Here is a 27364-nt window from a genome sequence, read left to right as displayed (position 1 = left end):
GCCAGGGCCGGCCACGCCACCACGGCGCCTCCGACGATTGCTGCACCATGGTGAGATTATTTTTTGGAACAGAAAAAGTAGGCGAGCCAACTTTGTCCGGTTCTCGACCAAACAGCTGCCTAATCTTTACGGTGGCAAACTTGCCTCGTGCCGAAGTTGCCTTCGGATAGGATTTCCCGGCCCGCCAGTTGAGGCCCGCGGTCGCGGCGCGCCATCTACTCCATGCCTCCTGCCTCCATGGAGCCGTTGGGTGGTGGTTGTTGCACGGACCCAGCGTTCGGTTTTAAACTACGCACACAACTAATCGTGGCGGGAACGATGCACGTGTCCATGGTGCACCCGCAGAGGCCGACTTGTGGGGTCCAGGAGACACGCACTGTGGCTGTAACAGGGGGCCACTCCGGCCCGTGGACCGTGAGCACACGAGCAAAGCTGTCGTCCCGCAACAGAACAGAGCGACCGAGCGATCCCCCAAGATCTGCATCGCGGCAACTGACAAGCGGACCCCAAGCGGCTGGCGTGGTCCGGGCTTCAATCAAGGGAAAAGCAGACAAAAAAGGGTGCGGCGTGAAACCGTGGAAAAGCCCCTGGAAATTCCTGGTATTTACCGCCTATGGCTAGGCTAGGCAGCAGCCCAGCCGCTGAGCCGGGCGCGCGGCAGCGGCAGCGGCAGCGGCAGGCGAGCAGCACCACGCTCCCAAAGCCGAGAGGACGGGGACAAACACAGCACAGGCGCGGCACGCGCGGGTGCACTGCCACCACTGACCGAGGTCCACCAGGCCCATCGGCGCCGCAGACGCGACCCACGCAGTCGCTGACGCTTCGGACCCGCTGCAGGTGGGGACCAAGTGTCAGTGAGGAGGGCAAGACAGCAGAAAGGGTAGTGAGGGTGAACTCACTCCACCCGTCCACCGAGCCCCTCGTCCGTCGTCACGCCGACCGAGCACCAGCAGGAGGGGCAGGCAGGGCAACAACTCTCTCTGGTAGATCCACCCGCCCGCCCGCTTGCTCGCCCACTCCGCCTGCCTTGCTCCGCTTCGCTTCGCTTCTGCTCTGCTCGTCTTGCGGGTGTTTGAGGGCGCAATGCGGTGAGGTGGGGGGAAGGGAAGCGGAGCTGCGGAGGAGAGGAGACGAGACGAGATGGGGTGCGCGCAGTCGCGGATCGAGAACGAGGAGGCGGTGGCGCGCTGCAAGGAGCGGCGCCAGCTGATGAAAGCGGCCGTCGCGGCGCGGAACGCCTTCGCCGCCGCGCACTCGGCCTACGCCGCCTCGCTCAAGGACACCGGCGCCGCGCTCTCGGAGTTCGCGCACGGGGAGGGCTTGCCCCCGCCGCCGCCGCCGGGGGCGTCGGACGAGACGGCGGCGCCCATTGCCGCGCAGGGCGGGATCGGCGCGGTAGCGGCGGGTGCCTCGCCGTCGGGCGCCGACGCGATAATGCCGCCGCCGCCGCCGCTCGACTCGCTGCCACCGCCGCCGCCGCCTCTGCCGGATTTCTCGCCGTCGCCGGCGAAGATCCACCGCTCCATCAGCATGCCACTGCCGCCGTCGTCCGGCAACAAGAATCCCGCCATGCTCCACAGCGACTCCATTAGGGAGGAGGACGAGGACGAGGCAGAGAGGGAGGAGGAAGAGGAGGATGACGGCCACCTCGACGACCGTCGACAGCGGTTGCGCCCCCGCCCGCTGGTGCCCCCGCCCTTGTTGCCTCCACCGCCGGGGACGCCGGTTACTCCTCAGCCTCCGCCACCTCCTCCCCCGCCCTCGTCGGAGATGAAGGCCGGAGTTGACACGTGGGACTATTTCTTCTCCATGGACGAGGGGATGGCCTCCATGGCCCCTGAGGATGAGGAGATCATGGTGGAGCCGGTACTGCCATCGCCACCGCGCCCGCCTCATTCCCCTCCGCCAACGGCCACGTCCGTGCCGCTATCTGAGGAGTTTGAGGAGGAGCCGCGGACGCCGGAGATGGCCACTCCACCTGCATCTCTGCCCCTGAAGCCGCCGAAACACTCGTCCAAAAAGAAGGGAAAGGGGAAGCTTAAGGCGGCGCACCATCAACACACAGAGCCGGCGCCACCGGTCACGCTGGTCACCGGTGGTAAGGCGGGTAAGGTAGTCCACGCCGAGATGCCGCGTGTGGACCTCCTCTGCGTGCTTGCACAAATCGACGAGAGGTTCTTGAAGGCGTCAGAGAGCGCCGGTGAGGTATCCAAGGCGCTGGAGGCCAACAGAATGCATTACCACTCCAATTTCGCCGACAACCGAGGTCAGTGACTTGATTGTGCCTTTTTTTGATGTTTTAGTCTCCCAGGTGGTGGCCTTTTGTGTCTGTTGTTGTGGATTTGTCAAATGAAAAAAAAAACATTTTTGCTGATGGTGATAGTGATGCGATGGATTCTTTGGTACATAGAGGTCAAGAACTAGTGTCTCAGAGGTTGGTAGTGGTGGTGGGGCTGTTGCAGAGTCAAGTGAGCTCCCACACTCCAATATCCCATTTTCCTCAACAGGTAACATGCGGGCGTACAAGGCGTTTTGTAACTACTAGGCAGCTGTTGGTTAACAATGTTTTTGGGACAATCAGCCTATTCGCTTGTTGGTTTTAGCTAGGGTTTATCAGCCAGCCAACAGTGTTTTCCTCTCACAACAAACCAGCACCAGCTGGGCTTATCAGCCCAGAAACCAACCAGCGAACAAGCTCAATCATTGGTGCACTATCGCTTCATTATTATTCTGTCTTACATATACGTAGTCAGCATCTTGATCAATGGATGACATATTGTAACTGTGTACTGAACTTAGAATGCAAGTTCCATAGTGATGTATTTTTTCTATACAGTTTGTCCTGTGTGTAAGCTTCACAATCTTGGCTGTGTTTTCCCTTTTATGGCAAAGTGGCAAAACCAGATTAGATCAATTGTGAAGTAAGGGCTCACTAAAATTGACAAGAATAAAGAGAATAAAGCATGTGATATCTTCTTATGAAGAAACAAATTCTTAGACGAACAATAAATTATCACTGATAATAATAGTATTGTGTTGCTAAATTATCACTGATATGTTTTTAATTTTAATAGCTGATGAAAACTGCCTACCCCAACTTGTTTGGGACTTAAAGGCTTTGTTGTTGTTGTTGTATGAAAACTGCCAGTGCTTTAAAATTTATAGAATCATGGAGAGGAATCATAGTGGTGGGTAGTAATTGTGTTACCTGTTTGATTTGTAGGATGGATAACCAGTGTGCATTCCTTTTAACATACAAGCAGGGAAGATTTGAGTACTATCTGTCTAAACATGGCATTCAGAATATGTATGTTAATACTATGTAACTATGCGGTTTTTCATTAATTATCTGCATAGTGTGACCAATGTTTTTTTAGGCGCTAGGCGGTGACCCATCGCCTAGCGCCTAGGCGTGCCTAGGCGTTTTCTAGGCGTACAGAGCAGGAAGATAGAAAGGAGCAGCCGAGCAGAGGAGAGAGGAGCAAGGGGCGGGCGGACCTCCCCTTGGGGTTCCCGAGAGGCGGGGCGAGGGGCAACGAGGCAGGTGAGGCGTGGAGCTCACCAGCAGTGGCGGCCCGGCGAGGAGGGGGCGCACGGGAGCTCCAGGGGCGGCGGCGGGCCGGCGGACGGAGGCGGCGCGAGGAGGCCTGCACGGAGGGAGAAGATGGCCGGTGATGCGGAAAACGGGTCCACGGCGTCAAGTACAAGCTTCGCGCACGACGAATCGGCCGGAGACGTACCATGGCCGGCAAATCGATCCTTCCCGCGCCGCCGCTTTCTTTCCCGCGCAGCCGCCCGCTCGCGCGCGCTCTCCTGCCCGCCAAAACGCACGCGCATCACGCCCAGGCGCCGCCTCCTCCGCAAACGCGCGCGCCCACCGCCTAGATGCCGCCTCACCCCCTAGGCCCCGCGGGAGGCCTCCGCCCAGCGCCTAGTCGCGCCTAGGCGAGCGCGGAATCGCGCCTTGTTTTTCACTGAGTGTGACACTGTTATGACCGGCATGCATTATGGCCGGCGAAAGGGTATTAGTGGCTAAGTCTAGATAATTTCTATAGAATCAGGGGGTTATTTTCATATTTCAATGGACGAGATAAATACTTGTGATCAGGGACTAATTTGGTAAGCAGAAACAATTATTGTTTCCGGCTTCCTCAGGGAGCCGGGAGAAACCCTAGCCGCCTTCTCTCTCCCGTGAACAGTACCGCGGCACTGTAGCGCCGGTACTGTAGCGCCGCCACCCTCTCCCTTCGCGAGATCACGGCGCCCCGCCGTGCTCCATCGCGGTTTAAGCCTCGATTCCCGATCTCTCACCCTTACAACCTCCGACCAATCGCCGGTAGGATCCGAAATCCTATCAACCTGGTATCAGAGATGTCAGGTCCCCAGCCCTCGGCCTCGCTTCCTCCGCTGTCTGCGCCGCCGCGCCCATCATCGCCGCCGCCCTCCACCTCGCTCGCTGTCCCCATGACCTCTGGGGCGATCGTCGCCCACTCAGCGAGCGCGAGCGCCCCCGTCGTTCTCCTGTCCCAGGAACAGACCTCGGTGGCCATTGCCGGGCTGAGCCATAACATGGCGGCCATGCAGGCCTCCATGGAGGAGGTGCGGGGCGTCCTCCAGGACCTGCTCCACGCCCAGCGGTCACCACCACAGCCGCCGCTTCCGCACCTTTTCCCTATGCCGCCGCCACCCCCGTCCATGGCCGCGCCAACGCCCACCCTCGCGATCACGTACCCGTATGGCATGCCGCCGCCGTCGTCCCACCACCCCCACCCCGCCCGTCATCTGTTCCCATCCACCAAATCCAATTCCCTCGCTCGCCGTCCCCGATCCCGACGTGGGCGATGGCCACGTCGGCCCCGATCTATACGTCCACGTCGCCGCAGCCGTCCCTTCCATACTCGGCCAACACAGCTGCGCCGGCGTTCCACGCCGCCCCGTCGGTCTCCGGCGTCCTCTACGGCGGCATGGACGGCACTCTCATCCCGGAGGCGTCCCTGGCAGCAACCGACGCTGGAGTGTCTGCCTCGGCCGACGCAGCAGCAGCAGCTGCGGCCGCTGCCGGTGACGACGCCGTCTCCGACCGGCTACCGCCGAAGTTCTACAAGCTGGAGTTCGCCACATATGACGGCTCTGAGGACCCGCTGAACTGGCTCAATCAGTGTGAGCAGTTTTTTCGCGGGCAGCGCACCTTGGCGTCCGACCGAACGTGGCTCGCGTCCTACCACCTTAAGGGCGCAGCACAGACGTGGTATTATGCCCTGGAACAAGATGAGGGCATGCCGCCGTGGGATCGCTTCAGGTCCTTGTGCAATCTCCAGTTCGGGCCGGCCGTGCGGAATACTTGTATCTCCGAGCTAGCGCGGCTGCCCTTCCTGTCGACGGTTCAGGAGTACTCGCAGCGCTTCAACGCAGTACTCTGCCACTCTCGGAACATCTCCGGACCTCAGAAGGCGGAGCTGTTCGTGGGTGGTCTCCCCGAGCACATCAAGGTGGATGTCGAGCTCCGCGATCCGCAGAATCTCCAGACGGCTATGTACCTCGCCCGGGCATTTGAACGTCGCGCCGCGGCGGTCGCTCCTCCGGCCCCCTTCCGGGGACCACGGCCGCAGCAGCGGCAGGCGCTGCTGCCACCGCCGCGCGCCCCTGGAGGAGGCCACGGCTAGGCCGGGGCTGCCGCGCAGGCCGCGCCCAACACCCAGCAGGCGCCCGCGACTGGCGCTCGCCCTTTCCGTCGTCTCTCCCCGGCGGAGATGGCGGAACGTCGCCGGCAGGGCCTTTGCTTCAACTGTGACGAACCCTACGTCCGTGGCCATGTGTGCCCGCGGCTCTTCTACTTGGAGGCTGATGATTACATTGACGACGACCTCCTGGCAGCCGACGCGGCGGCTGATGAGCCTCATCCGGCGGAGGAGGAACAGGCCGCCGAACCTGCAGCAGCCAACGCCTTGGTAGTGTCCCTCCATGCGGTGGCCGGCATCCGCACGGAAAACACTATGCTGCTGCCGGTCTCCATCAAGGGCGTGCGCTTGCTAGCGCTTCTTGACACCGGCTCCACCCACAACTACCTTCAGAGTGCCACCATGCGTCGCCTGGGTCTTTGTGCCTCGGGGGGTGCTCAGCTCCGCGTAACCGTCGCCAACGGAGATCGACTTCCGTGTGTGGGCATCGCGCGCAACGTACCCCTCGTCGTCGGGTCCGAGTCCTTCGCCATCACGTGCGTCGGCCTCGACTTGGGGTGCTTCGACTTCATCCTCGGCGTCGCCTTCCTGAAGACCTTGGGTCCTCTCCTGTGGGACTTCGAGGCGATGACGCTATCGTTCTGGCGCCAGGGCAGGCGCATCGTCTGGCGCGGTGAGGGTGGCGCCACCGACGCGGCGTCGCAGGCGCCCACTGCGGCAGCGGCGGCTGTCTCCGAGCAGCCCCTGCTGGACCGCCTCCTACAGCAGCATGCCGCCATCTTCGCCGAGCCTCAGGGCCTTCCGCCTCCCCGCTCATACGACCACCGCATCCATCTCCTTCCGGGGACGACGCCTGTGGCAGTGCGCCCGTACCGGTACCCGCAACTCCAGAAGGATGAGCTGGAGCGCCAGTGTCGCGATATGCTGGCTCAGGGGATTATTTGGCCCAGCACGTCGCCGTTTTCAGCCCCGGTGCTGCTGGTCCGCAAGGCGGACAATTCGTGGCGTTTCTGCATCGACTATCGCGCCCTCAACGCCAAGACGTCCAAGGACAAGTTCCCGATCCCGGTCGTGGACGAGCTGCTTGACGAGCTCCATGGGGCTCAATTCTTCACTAAGCTCGATCTGTGCTCGGGCTACCACCAGGTGCGCATGCACCCGGACGACATCGCCAAGACGGCGTTCCGCACCCACCACGGGCACTACGAGTTCCTGGTGATGCCCTTTGGCCTCTCCAATGATCCGGCGACATTCCAGGCCCTCATGAATGACGTGCTCCGACCGCTCCTGCGAAGGTTTGTGCTCGTCTTCTTTGACGACATTCTGATCTACAGCTCATCGTGGGCGGAGCATCTGCAGCACATCGCCATCGTCCTCAACGCGCTGCGTGCTCACCGCCTGCACCTCAAGCGCTCGAAGTGCTCCTTCGGCGCGACGTCGGTGGCCTACCTTGGCCACGTCATCTCTGCTGCAAGCGTCGCTATGGACGCCGACAAGGTGGCTGCCGTCGCGGCGTGGCCCCCTCCGCGTGGCGCCCGGGCCCTCCGGGGGTTCCTGGGGCTCGCCGGCTACTACCGGAAATTCATCCGGGACTTCGGCCTCATCGCTGCCCCGCTTACGCGTCTCTTGCGGCGAGACGCTGAGGCGGCGGAGGCGTTCCAGGCGCTCAAGCGCGCCCTCACTACCGGACCGGTCCTCCAAATGCCAGATTTCGACCAGTTGTTCATGGTGGACTGCGACGCTTCGGGCGTGGGGTTTGGTGCCGTCCTGCATCAGGGCACCGGCCCCCTCGCTTTCTTCAGCCGTCCCTTCGCGGCTCGTCACTTGAAGCTGGCGGCGTATGAGCGCGAACTGATTGGTTTGGTGCAAGCGGTGCGCCACTGGCGGCCGTACCTCTGGGGTCGTCATTTTCTCATCCGCACTGACCATTACAGTTTGAAGTTTTTGTTGGACCAGCGCCTGTCGACGGTACCCCAGCACCAATGGATCAGCAAGCTGTTTGGGTTCGACTTCACCGTCGAATACCGCCCTGGCCGGCTGAACACGGTGGCTGACGCCCTGTCCCGCCGCGACACCGAGTCAGTGGCCGACTCGGGCGGGAAAGGGGGCGCCAGTGCGTGCGCCATCTCGGGCCCCTCCTTCGCCTTCATCGATGACATCCGCCGCGCGACGGTGACGGCGGCTGATGCGCAGCTGCTGCAACAGCAGTTGGCGGCCGGCGAGCTGCAGGCGCCCTGGCGCTCGGACGCCGGGCTACTTCTCCACGGGCGCCGCGTCTTCGTGCCCGACCACGGCGATCTGCGCCACCGGGTGCTCTCGCTGGCCCACTCCGCTGGCCACGAGGGCGTCCAGAAGACTCTCCACCGCCTTCGCTCCGACTTCTTCGTGCCCGGCGATCGCACCCTGGTGCAAGACTGGGTGCGGTCCTGTGAGGTGTGCCAGCGCAACAAGACGGAGTCTCTACGGCCTGCCGGGCTGCTGCAGCCCTTGGAGGTGCCGTCCCAAGTGTGGGCGGACGTCTCCATGGATTTCATCGAGGGCCTCCCCAAGGTGGGCGGCAAGTCGGTCATCTTGACGGTGGTGGATCGCTTCTCGAAGTATGCGCATTTCATTGCGCTGGGCCACCCATATACGGCCACCTCCGTCGCTCGGGCATTCTTCGACGGCATCGTCCGGTTGCACGGGTTTCCCACATCCATCGTCAGTGATCGGGATCCGGTGTTTACCGGGCATGTCTGGCGTGATCTCTTCCGGATGGCGGGCGTCAAGTTGCGCCTCAGTACGGTGTTCCACCCACAGACCGACGGCCAGTCCGAGGTGGTTAACAAAGTGATTGCTATGTACTTGCGCTGTGTTACAGGTGATCGTCCTCGCGCATGGGTGGACTGGCTCTCGTGGGCGGAGTATTGTTATAATACTTCCTTCCACACCGCCCTTCGCGCGTCGCCGTTCGAGGTCGTCTACGGCCGCCCGCCACCGCCCATGGTGCCGTACCAGCCGGGGACGGCGCGCACGGAGGTTGCTGACGCCCTCCTCCGTGGCCGCGACGAGATTATCGCGGAGGTTCGTCAACGTCTACTACAGGCCCAGCAGCTCGCCAAGCGGTACTACGACGCTGGCCACCGCGATATCGAGTTCGCCGTCGACGATTGGGTCTGGCTGCGCCTACTTCACCGCACTACGCAGTCGCTGGACCCCCGCGCCAAGCACAAGCTCGGGCCGCGTTACGCCGGGCCGTTCCGAGTCCTGGAACGCGTGGGCGCTGTTGCGTACCGCCTGGAGCTTCCTGAGGGTGCCCGGCTCCACAATGTCTTTCATGTGAGCCTCCTAAAGCGCCATCGGGGGGAGCCGCCAGCACTGCCAGGCGCGCTGCCGCCGACCGTCGATGGCCGGCTGTCTCCGGAGCCGGCTCGGGCGTTACGGGCGCAGCAGCGCCGTGGAGTCTGGCATGTGTTGATCCAGTGGCGTGGGCTTCCGAACGACGACGCTACTTGGGAGCCCTTGGAGGAGTTCCGTGTTCACTTCCCCGACTTTCAGCTCGAGGACGAGCTGTTTGCGCAGGCGGGGGGAGATGTTATGACCGGCATGCATTAGGGCCGGCGAAAGGGTATTAGTGGCTAAGTCTAGATAATTTCTATAGAATCAGGGGGTTATTTTCATATTTCAATGGACGAGATAAATACTTGTGATCAGGGACTAATTTGGTAAGCAGAAACAATTATTGTTTCCGGCTTCCTCAGGGAGCCGGGAGAAACCCTAGCCGCCTTCTCTCTCCCGTGAACAGTACCGCGGCACTGTAGCGCCGGTACTGTATCGCCGCCACCCTCTCCCTTCGCGAGATCACGGCGCCCCGCCGTGCTCCATCGCGGTTTAAGCCTCGATTCCCGATCTCTCACCCTTACAACCTCCGACCAATCGCCGGTAGGATCTGAAATCCTATCAGACACCTTGTCATTATGAGGTTCCCATGTGCAAAAGGCACCTCCATTTTTGTCTTCCATCTGGTCACATATGGTGGGCAGCTGGAAATTCTTCCTCATCGTTGTAACTAATTTTTACTTCCATTGCATTCTAGTCTTCCATCGTTGTGACAATTTTTTACTTCAGTTGTGTTTGGGAAAATGATGGTGGATGCCATCACAGTCACCTGTGTGGGCTTTCTTTTGTTCAACTGTTTCAAAAATCAGCTGCCTAGCTTCTTTGGTGCCACTTCGGTGCATAGCAACTGATTTCTGCTTAGCTTTCCTGGTTGGGGATTAGGCACTAGGCGCCACCCCTGGCTGCCTAGCATAATACAAATTAATTTGTTATTATACATAATTAAAAAAGAGACAAGTTTGGCTTATTCTTTCATAGTAACAAAACTCTAGTGACGTAGTTAAGGGAGGCCTTTTTATTAGTATGTTTATGCATTCTCCTATGTGATCCAATGGACTAAAATGTGTCACCACTGCCAGTGAAGATGACATAGCTATTTTGATTATTTTGTATCCAAATGCATAAGAGTCCTTAATCTCTTCTGCTAATTTTTTCTATAAAAAGATTGCACCAGCTGATCAATAGTTATGCTGTATTCTTTTAATTTACTTGAGCATTAGTCATAATAAAAAATACATTCTGCCATGCTTCACTTGCACTTAGTGTAATATAGCTGTCTACTTACACTCCCTCATTTGATCATGTTCATAATAACTTTTGCAGGGCATATTGATCATTCTGCAAGAGTCATGAAAATAATTACATGGAATAGATCCTTCAAAGGAATGCAAAATGGTGATGATGGGAAGGATGACTTCGAAAATGATGAATTGGAGACCTTGGCAACTGTAGTAGATAAAATCTTAGCATGGGAGAAAAAGCTCTATGATGAAGTGAAGGTACATCTCATTACTTAGTTTTTTTATACCTAGCAACATGAACTTTTATATCCTGTACTGGTTCTATGGAATATGCGGAGTTTGGTCTGGTGCACCTGCAAAAAAAATTTCCCATTTTTTGCCCGTCCTGGTGCCTACCTGTAGTTTAAAGCACAAAAGGTGCATGCCCAGGCACTAAGACAGGAGCAGCACAGTAATAGCTCCTCAAGGAGTAACCAGGTGCATTGCCATGCCACCATTGTCAAGGCGTCCAACTTTACCTCCCAAGTGCAAGATGCATGGTGCAGAAGCACTTGGCCCAGTTATTGCCCGCCGGACGGTCTTGCTGCAATCCAGTGGATTGAGCTTCGAGTAGCTAAAATCGGAGTGCCCATGAGTGGGACTGCTGAATCTGCTGCTACCTTTGACCCCTTACTACTTCCCTGAATCATTTTGCCGACAGTGTTGATGGCATCAGTGCTTATCATTAAGGACAAGTTAGAGGAGGAAAGGTGTGTGTGTGTACATGCGTGGGGGGGGGGGGGGATGACGCAGCAGGGGGGGGGGGGGGGGGGGGGATGACGCAGCAGTTCACTGCTTCTATTCGACTCCTAGATTGGGTGGTTCTCATGGAGATGATGGTTGAAGATGAAGCATGCCATCATTGTTCGTTTAGGTGGCTTCTGTAGATCAGATGGGAAGTGTCCTGGACCCCAGTAGCGCCCAACAATATGGTTTGGGATGAGGCATGCTGTGGGCTTGTTGGGCACGGTTCAACCTCTGACGTCATCTGTGACCTCATCTGCGGCTGCTGCCTTTCATCAGGCATACATGTGCCGTACTGCCTAAGGTGATTTAAAGATTTTGTGCCTAAGTGTGGCACTTTTGATTGTACCGTGGAAGACCCACTGAAAAATATTTCATGTCAAATTGTGCAATATAAACTTTTATGCAATTATGCTGCATGGGAGTAAGGAATTTTTAATAGTGCACTTAATCATAACACTTAAATATGGCAGAGAATCAAAGAAATGTAACTTTTCTCAATATATGAATGGAACATATGGTCAATCATGTGAATGGAGGTTTGACATCTAAATTTCTTTCTGGCTATTGTAATCTTAAAGTTTGAAGTGAAGGTTTGGTCTCCAATTTTCCATCTGTTTATTGTAGTCTTAATATTTGAAGTTTGCATTCACTACAACTTTTCAACATGGCTGTATTAATATGTTTTTTACATGTTCCCTAATATCTGAAACAAAATATAGTACCAATCGCATAAGTTTTCTGTAACATTTTTGCTTGATTAGAGAAGGATTAGGCAACTCTGTTATAGTTATAAATTTGACATTGATGCTTGTTTCATTTGAAGCATTTGAACTGTATGGTTTCCACATGGCTGTTGCTAAAATTTTCCCTTGTCCTCATCTGTACAGGCTGGTGAGATTATGAAGCTTGAGTATCAGAGGAAGGTTGCTTTGTTAAATAGACAAAAGAAACACAATGCTTCCATTGAAGTTCTTGAGAAAACGAAAGCTGCGGTAACGCACTTGCATACTAGATACATAGTTGATATGCAATCAATGGATTCAACTGTGTCAGAAATTCAGCATCTCCGTGATAATCAACTCTACCCAAGACTATTGGATCTTGCTGACTGGTACCTTATCTGGGTCTTTTTTTTTTCCTATCATGCATGATGACAAACACTAAACTTTTCAGATGTGTTTTTACTTTTTAGAACACCAATACATCATTTCGTTTCTGTGTTTAATATAGTTGCATGCAATTTTTATGACACCGCTGTATGCAGCACTTCTCTTCTGATTCAGTAACAATCAATTTTGAGCTTACTCACAGCATCAACAGTTTATTGTGAAACCTGACTTGCTGTGCATGGACAGGAATTATGTTTTTTTTAGTGGCATCACATATTGTTACTCGCTTTGTTTGGTTTATTAATTTCTGTTAAATGAATGGTCTAGTAGCCCAACAGTTTTTATAATCTATATTTTCTGCTATCATTTCAGGATGGCAAAAATGTGGGAGGACATGCATGTGCATCACGCAAACCAGCTGGAAACTGTCCTAAATCTGAAGTCAGTTGATATTTCTGATTCCAGTATTGAAACAAGTGATTATCACCACAGCCATACACGACAGCTGCGAGATATTGTAGATAAGTGGATAACAAATTTTACTGACCTCATGAACTATCAAAAGGAATACATAAATGCTCTCTATAGCTGGTTGAAGTTGAACCTTATACCCATAGAGAGCAGCTTGAAGGAGAAAGTAACATCGCCACCCAGGATGCAACAACCTCCTATCAAAGCTTTTCTTCAAGCCTGGAATGAGCACCTAACCAAGCTGCCTGATGATCTTGCCAAGACAGCCATTGTCACTTTTCGAGCAGTCTTGGATACCATATTAGGTGTTCAAGATGAGGAGTTGAAACAGAAGGAGACCTGTGAGCAGACTCGTAGGGAGTACATGCGTAAGGCCCGGGCTTTTGAGGACTGGTACCACAAGCATTCACAGCGCAAAGCGTTCGACGTTGATCCAGAGAGCGGCGAGGGGATAGGACATAAGGATGCAGTCACAGAGAAGAAATTCGTGGTGGAGAGCTTGAAGAGCAAGCTTGATGATGAGATTGAATCCCATAATAAGCTATCAAAACAGGTCAGGGAGAAGTCCCTCTCGATCCTGAAGGCACATCTGCCAGAGTTGTTCCGCGCTCTGACCGACTTCTCCAGCGCCTCTTTTGATATGTACTCGAAGCTGAGGCTGATGTCGTTGATGCAGGATCAGGAAAACAACTAGATGGATAATATGTACAGGAGTTAGGATCAGTAATATCCCTCCCTCCCTCGCCAAGTGTTGTAAGGCATGTGCTCTCCTACCCCTTTTTGCGGTATGTGTAATAGGCTAGTAGCTCTTTGGATGAGGATAGTAGGGGATGGTGCCTGTTCTTGTTTAATTTATTGAATTGATGAATTCATTGGGTACTTTCAGCCTGTTTGTTTCGTCGTAAACGATGTGGATTATTTACTGCTGGCTGGTTTGGTGTGAGAGAAAAATCCTATTCCAGCTTATAATCTACGATCGTATTCGAGCAAGCGAACAGGCTGACATGCTGGATAGTTAGCTTGTGATGAACTAGTTACAATCTGAGGGTGAAAGCCGTGGTCTATGTAAATGATAAATTTTGTTGTGATATTCACCCCTCCAGCTTTCTGAGGCACCCTTGACAAGTAGAGAGAACCTGCACTGTCCTGAATTAACACCAGCGTTTTCTTTTTTGATCTTTTTTTGAAGATGTCTGCGTTTTCTCATATATGAACATAAATTGTACTCTCTCCGTTTATAAAAGAATATGACTATAGGATTTATACAAGTCAAATAAGTTTAAGTTTACCAAGTTTGTAATGATTATTATTAACATTTGTGGCTCTAATAAAGTTTAAATTACTGTGCACATGAATGTTAGTATTTTTTATATAATTTTAATTAAAATTTAAATTGTTCGGTTCGAAAAGTAAGAACTGTATTTTTTTTTATACACAGAAGGAGTAGCTGCATAGTTCTTTTTATGGTAGGATTCACGTACCTTCTTTTTATCAACTTGGATTCTGAACCTGATTTTGCTGCGTTTGCAATGACAAGCTTGCTGCCAGAAAGGGATTTTTTTTTAGAGCCTGCGAGAATGGGAATTTACATGGTATGTGACTCGAGATATGCATGATCCTTACAAATTTACATAGTTTAGAACATAATTTTTTCATACAACGGTCGAAACAGAATAAGAAATAAAAAGAACAACGGAGAAGATTTCCCTGCGGCTAGCACCCAGCAGGTCACACTGTATACGTGTACCCAACCCCTACGTGACAGTGACATCCACGTAAAGTATGAAGTTCAGTACCCCTTTGAATAACTGTTTGCTTCATTTGATCTCATTGTGAATGTCACAGTGACATTCCTGGTTCTTTAGCTGTGCCCAGCACACACGCTAGCTTACTGTTACTGGCATGCGACTGCGACGGGACCGGCTCTAGCGTACACGTACGTACCTGCTGGCTGCTTGCATGTTTGTAATGTTCACATGAAGCTATAATGCCGGCCAAATATAGCAGCCTCCGTGGCTCCGTGCGGTACGATATCCATCCCTAGCTACTTCCTAATCTGTTTGCTGGTGGTCTTATCCTGTTTCTTGCTTTTCTTCCCTGCGATCATGCAATAATCAAATTTGTAAAATACTATTGACAGGCCAGGATGAAAATTACATTGTACTACATAAAATGAATTTAGAAAGAAAAAAAATCATCAGTTTCGACGGCTCCATGGTGTGAGCCTCTCCCTTCGAAAATAGATTATAATAAAGTAATAATGCAGAAGCTTTGCTTTGGTTATTCAACTCAGGTGCACGGCCTTGAAAAACAGGGCCGGCCCATGTGGTGGAACAACGGGCTGGGCAATCACCAGCCCAAAGCATAAGGAGGCTTGCGCGGACGCCGAGCCCAGGAGAGGCCCCGACGTGAGTCAGGAGCCGTGCGTGCACGAGGAGGTTGGTTGGGCTGGAGCTGGACCCTGTCGATCCGGCATGCGCCACGCAGACACAATCTCATATTCCCTGAGCCACGGTTACCGCTCTCACCACCACACATTATTCGCCCCCGCCAGTGCCACGCCACGGTAGCCTCTGTTGCCGATCGACGGGTGCTGTATATTTGTTTTCCTACGTCGGAAGTCGGCACTCTGGCACGGTGGCACACTGGCGCCCACTAAATTTTCCTAGCCTCCATCCAATCCAAGAAGAGCACCTACAAGAACTGAACAGTGAACACGGTTATGTAGGCCTCACGGCCTTTATTTATACGCCTGGCCTCGTTCGTTTTGCCTGTTGTCAGATAAAAACACCGTTTTTTTTTTTGAAAAGTAAGGCTCATAACACAAGCGAACAGGACGAATTCTCGATACAGTGATACACACGGATACTTTCCGATGTACGCATTGTGATGTATTAGAAAAACATGATTATAAAAATATAAAGATTAATTTTCCGATACTCCGACGATGCTTTGCGGTACGGTACTCCATGCCAATACTTCAAATTTGATTGAGGTATATGTGAAGAATAATTACCGTATACTCGTACTCGTATCGACCTATCACGTATACTCGTACAGGCCGGAAGCTCTGCTCGTGAATCAATCAATCTATACGTAAGCGCATTGTACGCTCTTCTCTCTCTCTCAAAAAAAAAAAAGAAAAGAAACAAAAGGTAAGGCAGCATAAGCATATATTATGGACTGGTACACAAGAACGCATCGTACGCCGTGCTGCAAGCTGCGGGATAAACACGTAACGTACGTTTGGGATGGCTGCCGCTGCTGCAGGTGCAGCTACCACAGACAAGCAGCGCGAGGCAGGCAGCGATGATGTAGAGCTTGCCGACCTGCTGCCGCGCCGCGCGCCGCGCTCCGCACCTTCTCCAGCTTCTTCTTCTCCCCCTTTCCCATGGCGACCAGAATAATGCAACTTCATTCTGCGCCCGAAGCTTTATAGGCCCTCAGATCGGCACTGTTGGCGCGCCGGTGATGCATTGCTGTGCGGCCAGTTCTGCTCCAACTCGATCAATCCGACTTCCCATCGGAGCGAGCGACGATCCTCTGTTTCCGTTTCCTAGTACGACACGCGCAGCAACACAGCAGTGAGTGAACTGCCACAGTCGACAACCGCATTTTCTTTGTTCAGGCCAGGCCCCTTCAAAATCCTTTTCCATTGTTTCTCTCAGAGCGTCGCCGTATAATCTGAACCCAGGGTGCTGCTTAATATGAAACAAAACTCGCAGCAATAAGCCAGCAGCCTGACAATGCCAGACCTCTCTGTACACCACTCACCAGGGTTGAGTTCTTCGATCAACCGGCGTCCGGCGACCGGCGAGAGAACATCTCGTTTGCGTACAAAATGCTTGTCAGAGCTAAGCTGATTTTGGTTTAACCAAAGGGTTATACGAAAAAGAAAAAGGCTCACTAGTTGTCATTATCATCACAAACGAACTATTTGGTCCTGGAAACGTGGCATGTCCGCGACCGCTAGGAATGATTTTGCTGCGCAGGGTGAAAATGACAGGTTGAAGCCGACCATCCACGAAGTTTATTGCTGCAGACAGAGTAGCTAGAGACCCTTTAGTGCCATAATTCTGTTTTGTATATATAGCTAAATGAATGTAGAGTAACACTGGACTGGTGATGCCATTCAAAGTACGGTCAAGCCTCGGCGTGCAGCTTTGTAGCCTGAGCGAGGTAGCATCAATATATTCATTCATATTCCAGAGCCAAAATGTATGTTTCAATGTGAACAAAATTTTACCTTACGGAAATTTTAAGACCCTTAGGATAAATGTGTCAACACCATTTGGCATGATATCGAAACTAAAAGCAAGGGGAAAAAAATCTATATAAAGCTTTTTGGTAACGTATAGCGAAAACATGTATAGGAACCTAATAATAATAATGTTATGTTATATATTCAGGGTATTCTTAGAACCACACACAACTCTACTATTACTCCTACCATTTAACAGTAAAATAGATTTTTGGGTAGTTTGGTTTTGCGACAACCACAAAGCGCTAGGAACACATTTTGTTTTGATAAGGTGATATGCATATACTGAATATCTACACTGTGTGTTCTCCCAATGCTAAACAATGCCTCTCAAATACAGATGCAAGCAAGGTACATTTTTCCTTTAGTTCTACTTCTATTTTGAGTGTCATATGAGATCGGAATAAAAGAAAAACTCGTCCCGATCCATATTTCAGCATCGAATCTTTGATCATGCTACATTCGGTTGTATGGGACGACCTGCCAAGTGGTTAAATTTAGACCAAAAAAGCGTATGGATGATGAACAAACTCTCCGGAGAGAAAGATGCAAATAAATTGTACCTGAAGTTGAAGGAACAAGCGACCGAGACTTGGAATAAGCCCTCCTCCTGCTCCTGTGTGTTATGCTGAGGCGTCTGTTTCAGGCAGCCCTTGCGTGACGGGAATTTAAAGCCGCTCGACGGGCGACACGGGGAAGAAGCTCAGAAGCTCAGAACGCGTACTGAGCGTTAACCGGTTGTTCGTTGGCCGCGGCCACGCGATCCCACCCTGATGGGTGGGCCCCAGAGACCGGCCGGCCCGGCGACGTTGCGCTCCTGGGCGCCTGGCGACCAGACATCATCGGGCGTCCGGACGCCTTCCCTTCGGTTCCGGCTAGGCGACGACGTGGTCGTGGCTGGTGCCGCTCGCGGCTCGCGATATGCCGCCGACACCTCGCCCGGCCCCGTCATTGTCAACGAGTGGTGCCTCTGTAACTGTAAGGTTATTATTTTGTAAGACTCAATTATATTAAAGTGTATTTATGATAAATACAGAGTATAAACTAAGGATTTTCCATAAAAAAACAACCTCAACAGAAGTCAGAAGAGTCAACAAGATGACTCAGACAAACATGCTCATTTGCACAGGTACATAGTCATTATAACCTATTTGGTCATATGTATATGGGTTGGTCAGGCTCCATAGATGCAATAGCGCAGCGTTTGGTTGGAGTCTGACTCCCGAGAAACGAGAACGAAGTCTGTTTCTCTAGAGCCAAGCTCGCCGCATGCAAGATATTAACAGGTTATTAATGAGGTATTTGCATATATAATTAGCATAAAAGGCCATATTAATATATTTCAAAATAAATTAAGGTTTAATATGATAAAGTGATATACAACCAGTGATCTGTTAGATCGAAGTCTAGCCCATCTAGAAGGCGTCTAGATGCTAGTCTTAAGGTTAATGATTTGTTTAGCCCCTAGACTTTGGGCTACATGGCTAGACCATCTAGATGGTGATGTGAGGTCTAGACTAATCTACCGCATGTTTGCTTGGTCGTAAACGATCGTAAATTTCCATCCAGAACAGTAAACAATGGTCGCTTGGTCGCTTGGCCCCTAGACTTTGGGCTACATGGCTAGACCATCTACAGCTTGTTCGCTTGGTCGTAAACGATCGTAAATTTCCAGCCAGAACAGTATTTTTCTCTCACACCAAACCAACCAACAGTAAACAATCCACGATCGTTTACGGCCTGCCGAACAGGCTGTAGATGATGTGCCGCGTCCCAATGTAGGAATCCTAATATGGATGACAGTGAGTTTGATTGGCCGAGCGTCTAGAAGTCTAGGTCACTAAGATGAGGAGAATAATGAGTAGTCACTACATGTGAATATCTGATCCCATCATGATACAACTTATAATTTAGTTAATTATCATATATCACTACTACTAGAAAAAATTATGCGAGACGTTTTAAAAATGACGTCGGAGACGGGTAGGAATTTCAACCACCTCGGTTAATGCCTGGGATTAACCGAGGCGGTCGTTTTTTATTAACCGAGACGGTCACAGTTAACCTCCTCACAAAATAGATTTACCGAGGCGGTTACCTAAAATATATTAACAGAGGCGGGCCATATAAAAGGCCCACCTGTAAAAATAGGGCCATTTTCCTGAGGCGGGCCGTTAATGTGGCCAAGCTCAGTTTGAATTGGAAAAGCCCATCTCGACCCGATAAATCGCTCTGAGTATATATACCTGATTTAGGGTTTCACTTCACTCAACCTCTCCTCCCTCTCTCAGCCGCACACCGAGTGCGACTACGCGAGCGCCCGTCTCCCTCTCCCTCTCCTCACCGAGTGCCCCTCTCACTCCTCTCCCTCCAATAGCGACCGTCTCCCTCTCCCTCTCCTCACCGAGCCTCTCTCTCTCTCTCTCACACCTCTCTCTATCTCTCTCTCGGGATGGAGGCGGTGGCCGGTGAGCGGAGCGGAGGTCTGCTCCGGTGGCGCGTCTCCCGGTGGCGGAGGTCTGCTCCGACGGTGGATTTGGCGTGCACCGGCGAGGAGCAGCCCGGATCCGCCAGGCGCAAGCGAGGTGGCGGCGCTCCTCCTCCACCTCAGCCCTACGTCATCTCCGGTGCACCCTCTCTCCTCTCTCCCTCCGACGAGCTCCCTCCGGCCTGGCAGTGTGGATCTGGCGAGCTCCACCACCTCGAGCTCCAGATCCGGTGGGCGGGTGTCGGATCCGGCGAGCTCCGCCACCTTGAGCTCCAGATCCGGCGACCTGCACCACCTGCCGGCGGCGGATCTGGTGGAGGGTGGTCCCGACGAGCGGCGGTGCGCACGGGCGGATGCTGCAGCCGTGGATGGGCTCGGCGGGCCTGTCCATGGATTTTTCTCTTTTTTTGTTTTTTTATTTGATTAACCGAGGCGGGCATTTCAACCACCTCGAGAAAGATCTATTTACCGTGATTGTATGTATCAGCTGGATTCTTTTGTTTTAGGGCAGGCTAAGATGCATCAAGAAGGAAGGGGGTTAAATATGTGAAGTCGAGAGGGGAGATGGGGTACAGGAACATAACTCTCGTGACTCATGAATCAGACTAGGTTGGGATTTGGTCTTTAGACCTACTGTCAAATATGTCCGTGCGTTGTAACGGGAGTCCTTCCTTTTTTCGAGAGTCTAAAAATGGCCATGGGGCATAGGGTTTGTTTGCCACGTCCTAGTTTTTTTTATATAACTGTGTGTTTCACCGGTATAACTACGATTTGCCACACTTTCTTAGCACTGTTTCTGCATGTCATAGTTTCATTTTCTTGTCAAACTTTGCCGCAAGTGTGGCTTTTTATTTTGCTCGCCGTACTTTGATCATGTTTTGGTTCGTCTTTGTGCATGCTCACCGTGCAGTGCGTCTGTGGTGCGAGTTGCGGCACAAAAAAACAGGACTCTAGTTCAAATCCCATGGCCCGTGGCCTGATGCGATGAGAAAAATCACCGCAACCATGACGTGTTTGCATGATTGTCGCGTTCTACAACTGCCACTTTTAAGCGGTTTCAAACAAGATATATCCGTGGCATCCAAACTACGGCACCAACTAAGCCTAAAAGTATCTTCATGTCAAGATCCTTTATTGAACTATAATACAATTTAGTTATTATAGTGCCCAATCAGGATGATCATCGAGCACTTCAAAATTACTTTTACCTAATTATTTATAACATTTCATCTTGTACTGTTTCACGACTGAGGTGAAATAAAAAGGGAAATCAAGTATTTATGTATCAACCGGGATTTCTTGAATCAATGCAGCTCAAAGAAGAATAAATATAAAATGTTTTGTTTTATATCACGTAAAGCATATGATATGTCGGTGTGTGGTCTCTCTTCTGTTATTGGAGACCTGTGTTCGCGTATTTTTCACAGGCTAGTTGTTTTTATTGAAGGGACTATCAAGTTGCAAGGAGCCGAGCGGACGTGCTAGAAGTCAGAACACATGCGACAGCCGTAAAAATACTTGGAAAAGGAATTCGACCCGGACTGGAAAGGAAATTCGGAGGAGGCAGAAAAAAAGCATGGCAGAAAGTTTGCCTCTTTATTATTAGGTATATATATAGATATAGATTAAAAAAAATATAGATATGGATTTTTTTTAATGTGGTCGCTTCAACTTCGTATTGCACTTCCTTCACGTGCTCCGGCACATCCCTAAAGAAAGGGATATTATATTCCGGTTACGGTACAGATGCAGATACCAGAGAAATTATCACGACCGGAAGATTTGACAGGGCAAATAGCTGAGGCATTCGCTGTGCAGGCTTCTTTGGCCGTAACAGTTACAACTGGCTGGCCGAGTGAAATCAAATTACTTATTATCAAAACGGGACACAGAACGCAATGAACAAACATCCATTGGTAGCAACATATGAAAACGACATCAAAACGTCACAACAGCAAGAAACAGAGTCACATAACTGCATCCACAAAATGACACAAATTTTGATCACTGATCTCTCGTTTATCCTTCAGCTTGTACCCGATCAAAATAACCATTATAGTTTAGTACTTCATAGAAGAATCTATACATCAAGAGAAAGTTATGGCTTACGGCACAACTTCTAGCTAATCTTGATGAAGATACCAGCAAATACTGGTAAGTAAATCTAGAGCAGCATAGGTATGCTAGCTGGGGACTCCATTGTCTCGTCATCGTCATCCACTACATCCCAACTATCGTCTAAGCCAAAACTGGCATAAGAAACATCATCAATCCTAGATTCCACAGCAGATAACCAGTTGCTTTTAGACGCTAATGATTACAGCCAAACTGCTGTCGGATCTTGCTGATCTCACCAAGCTAGACAATCTCGGCGAAACTAGTTGCTGCGGTTCATCAAAAGTGGAGCTAGACAGGATCGGTGAAATTACTTGCAGTTGTTCATCAGAAGCCGAGCAAGACAAGACTGGTGGAATTTGTTGCACTGCTTCATCAACAGTAGACCTTGACGAGATCAATGGAATTTGTTGCAATTGTTCATCAAGAGCTGAGCTAGCCGAAACAAATGGAACTTGTTGCACTGGCTCTTCAACAGTCAAGTTAGACTAAGACAATCTCAATGAAATATGTTGCCATTGTTCATCAACAGGAATCTGAATATCCACTCTTAGCTTAAGCTTTGTTATGCTGTCAAAGATTCCAAGCATTTCCCCACTGAGGTAAAAAAAATGGCATGTCAATATTTTAAAGACAAATGGAGGACAAGCATTGAACATTCCAATATATAGAACAATGAACTACATCGTTTTTACAACACTTACTGCAATGCATCCACAACATGTCCTCGCTCTGTCAGTAACTCTCTCAGCTGTATCATAAATTAGCTCATATTAGCCATTGTTTATTAAAGCATGACTCAAGCACTGCACCTCTGATCAGAAGTCAATGTTGGTCCTTTATCGCAACATATAGTTGTTACCTTTGCGTTCTCCTGTGCTTCCTGTTCCAACCTCTTAGACTTGTTCTTTGCTGCTTCAAGAAGGAGTTCCTGTTCATTAAGACTTTTCTGAGCTGATGCTTCTCTTTCAAGCTTTGCCTTCTCAGCAGCTGCTCTTTCTGCTTCTGCAGCAGCAAGTCTTCTTTGAAGAGTATCTTGCATCTTCATAGCATACATGACAATATGACATACATGTAAGTTTATGAAAGTGTGAACAATGGACATAGGTTAAAAAATCATATAAAACTAACGAGTCGAGAACTGGGAGAGATTCATATCATGAATAAACTCATCTTGGTTGTGGAACAATTTCCATTCACCAACTGACTTGGATTAGGGTCACGTCCAAATGGTAACTGAAACAAGGTGTACCCACTCGACTTCAAATTACTTGTCAATTTAGTTGTCTTATTATCTTATTAAGTCCATCTTTTATATTAGACTACCAATTCCTGTAAATTCATATAGTTTAACAACATGCGAATTGTATAATACTCCATGAAGGTAACTTTCATGGTGAATCTAAAAACATAAATAAATCTTTTAAGGTTTGACTTTGGACAAAGCTAATGACAACTAATATGAAAGAGGGAGTAAATTAAAAACATGGCCTGTACTTGAAATTGGCTTTGCATGCGTCAAACCCTGAGAACCATTTCCAGTACTGGGGGAGCATATTGCGGTACAAATGAAAGTGTAATTTGGAAATGAATCTTAAGGTGTCGTTATGTTCTCTAGTACTCCCTCATTTTATTTTTGTAATAAGGTGTGGTTTGACTTGAAATGGTCTATAACGTCACAGTTTGATCATTAATACCTCATACATTACAATTTTAATAATGACTGACATTGATATAAAAGTATTTTTAAAATATGGATCCAATGATACCAAGTTTACATGGTACAATCTACAAATATTTAGATTAAGTGTTATTCAAAGAATAACAGGTATAAATATTGGGCTGCGTGTTCATAATCCGTATTTTTTAGATTATAAGTGTTAATCAAAGAATAACAAATTTGAATCTTGGGTTACCGGTTGCATGTCTGCACAAAAACAAATGGAGATACACTCACCTGGAAAGTGTTGATATTAAGTACATTTAAAATTTTACAGAAAAACAGATGAATTATAGTGCAATAAAATATTTACCTTATCGATAGCCAGCACAAAACTTTTTGTTTCTTCAGAAATGTTGGACAACCGACATTGAAGCTCCTGTGCTTCTGCTGCTAGAATAGATTTTTCAGCAAAAATCTCCCCTTCCACCTACATATTGTAAAGAAAGGAAAGAAATAATTTTATCTGGCAGTCTACAAAAAACAAATGTTGGAGCATTCATAAAAAAAACTATTGCATGCAGAACCTTGTTGTTTTCTCCAACTGCAAGAGTTGTCATCTCTTTTAGTTCCTCAACCTTTACAAGAATATCATTACCAGCTTGGCTTGCTTCTGAAATAGCACGTTTTGTATTTTCTTCATTTATTTCTACCTCCTGTAGCATTTCACTTATTGCAACGACATTTGACATCAGGGCATTCTGAGCCATACAAAAAGAGAGATTGGCAATTAGCTGTAGTTTCTAGTATTAGAGTTACAAAGAGCACATAATATATCATATATGTATGCCTGCAGTCAACTGCATGAAGACTTTGCATGCAAATCAATGCTATGGAGTAAACAACATAATGACATTAATAATTAAATATGAGTATATACACACACAAAATAAACTAACTAAAAGTGGAACTTTGTAAATTGATCATTTATCATGAAAACTTTGTAAATTGATCATTTATCATGAATGTAAGCATCTGTACCACAACTTTTATTAACTGTAGAAGCTTTCACTTGGTACAACTCTAAAAGTTATCTGACTTAACAAAAAAAAAGATTTACCTTTTTGTAATGTTCATTGGCAATGACATCATCAAGAGACTCGAGGTTAACAGAATTGCTTGATTGTACAGTCACATGAGGGAAAGCATCATCATGCAGTGACATATCACCTCCAGAGGATGAAAGCTCAGAGTTTCTCTCGGAATAGGTGTTTTGCATCAGAGAACCAACTAGCAGAGAACCAGAACTGAACTCTTCAGATATGCAATTCTGACCAGATGTTGATGGAACATCAAAAACTTCAGGACATAATCCAGTGAGGATATCTTCCTGTTCAACTGAGGTTTTGTTGGACAGGTCAAACTGTACAGAATTTGAATTTGTTTTGTTATCAAACGAATCAAGCCCTAAGTGTGTATTTGTGTCATCAAATGCCTGCTGATTTCCTGAGAGAGAACTTGTCAATACAAAAAAGAAGTCTATGAAATGAAAAGAAAAATGAAGGAATGGTATGACTATATATTACTTCACTGAACAGATTAGGAAGGACTATGACTCTCAACTTTCCTAAGGGATATGCCACTGACTATAAGAATATATGTTAAGCTTTCCAGGCCCAAAACACAAGACAAAACCTCAAAATCCACATAAAAATGTTTGTTAAACACTGTGTTTATCTGGTAAATCTAAAGGTCCAGTACAGACCACTGCTACAACATATCAACAGAAAGATAAACATATGGATCAAAAAAGGTAGGTGTTGGCATGTTTTAATTAAAGAAAAGTAACATGTGACATAATAAGATGTAAATAATAGATATTGAATGTTGTTTTGCCTAACATTTTTGAAGGAACCAACAAGTAATTGAAAGAACAGGATGGGAATTTACCATGAATATTCAAATCCTCATTTATGTTTGGATGACTGGGCTCTTGGACAATATTTGGGACGACATTCTGGACGATATAATCTGCAGCCGCATCAATGTCATCCTTGAACTGTATGGAAACTTCTATCAGTGTCGAGAAGTCAACCTGAACATATACAAAATTAGGATCCTAGAAACAGGTATACGATTTTCTAAGAGCACTTGCAACTAATCGACTGAAACAACAGTACATACAAAGAGAGTTAATAGCATGCCACAAACTGTAGAATCTAGCCTAAGTTTTACAAAATTTCTGTGCGAGTCATATTCAATAAAAAGGCACACTTGAACTAGTTTTGTTTACTTTCAAGAAAGAAGACAACAAGATCAATGGATATTTTAGACAGGTCTTAATTTGTCCTATGTACATGCAACTCACCCAAGAAAAAGTTTTGGTTTCCTGATGCATCTAGCACCAATAAAAAGATAATGAACTAAACCATTATATTTATATCAGTTTGAATAAATATATATGCACACCCTGTTAACAGATGTACATTAGAAGTTTATCCATACTTTAAGCTATGTCTAAAGCCTTTTCCTACTCGTCGGAATAAATCTAGACATTTGGTGCCCGAGGTTTTTCTGGATATCGCTCCTCAGCTCCTCAGGATGAGGCAACCTTGGCCGATTGGTGGCTGCGATCTAGAAAGCTGGTGCCTAAATCGGCTAGAAAGGAGTTCGACTTGGCGGTGCTGCTCACATCGTGGAACCTATGGAAGGAGCGCAATCGTCGAACCTTCGACAGGGTTTCTAGACCACCGCAACAGCTCCTCCGCCTCATCGTCGACGAAGCGCACAGCTGGGTAGGCACTGGTTTCACCAGCCTGTCATCCAGTGATTGGCGCTACGCTTCGTTAGCATCAGCCGGTTTCCGCTGCTTCGGTCGCTCAATTAGTCTCTTACTTTAGTCACAACCAAGTGTATTCAACCGCGGTGCCATGTGTCCGTGTTTACCCCATCACTAATGGCATCTCGCCGTGAAGGGATGTTGGGCATGTACTTATTTCTCTAACTCCTGTTAATGAAATACGTGCTAAGCACGCTCTAAAAAAAAAGGCTTTTTCTGGATAGAAAAGGTCAACAATGTCTTCTTCTCTAAGTAATGCCAGACTGAATATGTTTGGACTTTGGCAACGCAGAGGATCCTCAACAAAGAAACTCTTCTCTTCAGATAAAATACCACGCAAGTTTTGCTTAACAGAAGTACAGAACACAAGTAAAAATCTTACTTACTCGTCGTGTTCAGACACGATACATCTTATTTACTCGTCGTGTTCTTCAGACACGATCAGTCAATGGGAACAGCTATGAACTGGATTAATCGGCACTCACCTGCGGGAAGACCTCCATGAGGCCGTCCAAGACGGCGTCCCCCGTCATCGGACCCGCACCCTGCAAACAACACACGAAAACGCAGGGTCACTAAGGCGATCGAGATCGCCACCAACACCAACACAAGGAGGAGCGGATGCCGGCGAACAGGCAGCAGAGACGGGAGGGGTAATCCTGACCTCCGACGAAGAAGACGCACCAGTGATTTCTTGCGCGACTTGATCAGGCGTGGCCGCCGGGAAGTGGAGGGCCGGGGTTTCGACTTGGAATTTTTCGTGGAGAGGGGTGGATTTTGAAGTCCGGAAGCTGGAGACTAGAGAGGTTCTTGGCTTGGGAAGCGTCGTCCGGGCGGCGGAGCCTGCTGCTGCTACTTATTGGAGGGACGGAGGGGGCAGCTGGTCACGCTCACGCAACGCGGGGCGTAGGAAAGCGCTGGCGCCTGGTGATCGGTCCCGAGGACGAAACCGGGGAGACGCGCGACGCGCTGGCGCGTGGGCCGAGCCGAGAGACGAGGATCGAGGAGTCCGTCCCGTGCCTAGCTAGGCGCCTCGTACCGAGTACTAGTACTCCGTAGTACCGAATACCGAGCTATACTCGGCGGCGAGCCTGCCACCCCTGTCCCCTCCTGCGCTGGCCCAACGGTGCTGACTGTACGTCTGCCCGGCCGGCGACCCAATGTAACATACAGTACCGGTGTCGATATCATTGTCAACACATGGGATCGGTGCTCGACCGCCAACGGCACGCCTCTTTTTTTTTTTTTTCTTTTTGCCTCGGCTCTCCTCCATGACATGCTTCTTCGGCTCTTCGCAACATTGCACAAGTAGTGAGTGTTTTGGTTTGGTTGGATCAG

At 49.5% G+C, this 27364-nt stretch overlaps 1 protein-coding gene and 1 pseudogene across 1 annotated transcript; one reads left to right on the top strand and one right to left on the bottom strand.

Moving 5' to 3' along the window:
• Nucleotides 1-1006: 1006 nt before the first annotated feature.
• Nucleotides 1007-13751, top strand: LOC136517128 (protein ALTERED PHOSPHATE STARVATION RESPONSE 1-like). The gene is made up of 4 exons (XM_066510645.1): nucleotides 1007-2266; nucleotides 10380-10555; nucleotides 11971-12194; nucleotides 12565-13751. The coding sequence occupies exons 1-4, from the start codon at nucleotides 1141-1143 to the stop codon at nucleotides 13355-13357; spliced, it is 2319 nt and encodes a 772-aa protein (XP_066366742.1). The 5' UTR covers nucleotides 1007-1140; the 3' UTR covers nucleotides 13358-13751.
• Nucleotides 13752-21286: 7535 nt separating this feature from the next.
• On the bottom strand, nucleotides 21287-27031 carry LOC136516788 (protein MLP1 homolog; annotated as a pseudogene).
• Between the last annotated feature and the right edge of the window lie 333 nt (nucleotides 27032-27364).

This window comes from Miscanthus floridulus, chromosome 17 (genome assembly GCF_019320115.1).
Source record: "Miscanthus floridulus cultivar M001 chromosome 17, ASM1932011v1, whole genome shotgun sequence".
In the NCBI taxonomy this organism is placed as follows: domain Eukaryota; kingdom Viridiplantae; phylum Streptophyta; class Magnoliopsida; order Poales; family Poaceae; genus Miscanthus; species Miscanthus floridulus.
Note: the sequence above shows the minus strand (reverse complement) of the source record. Positions and strands in the feature narration are given on the sequence as shown.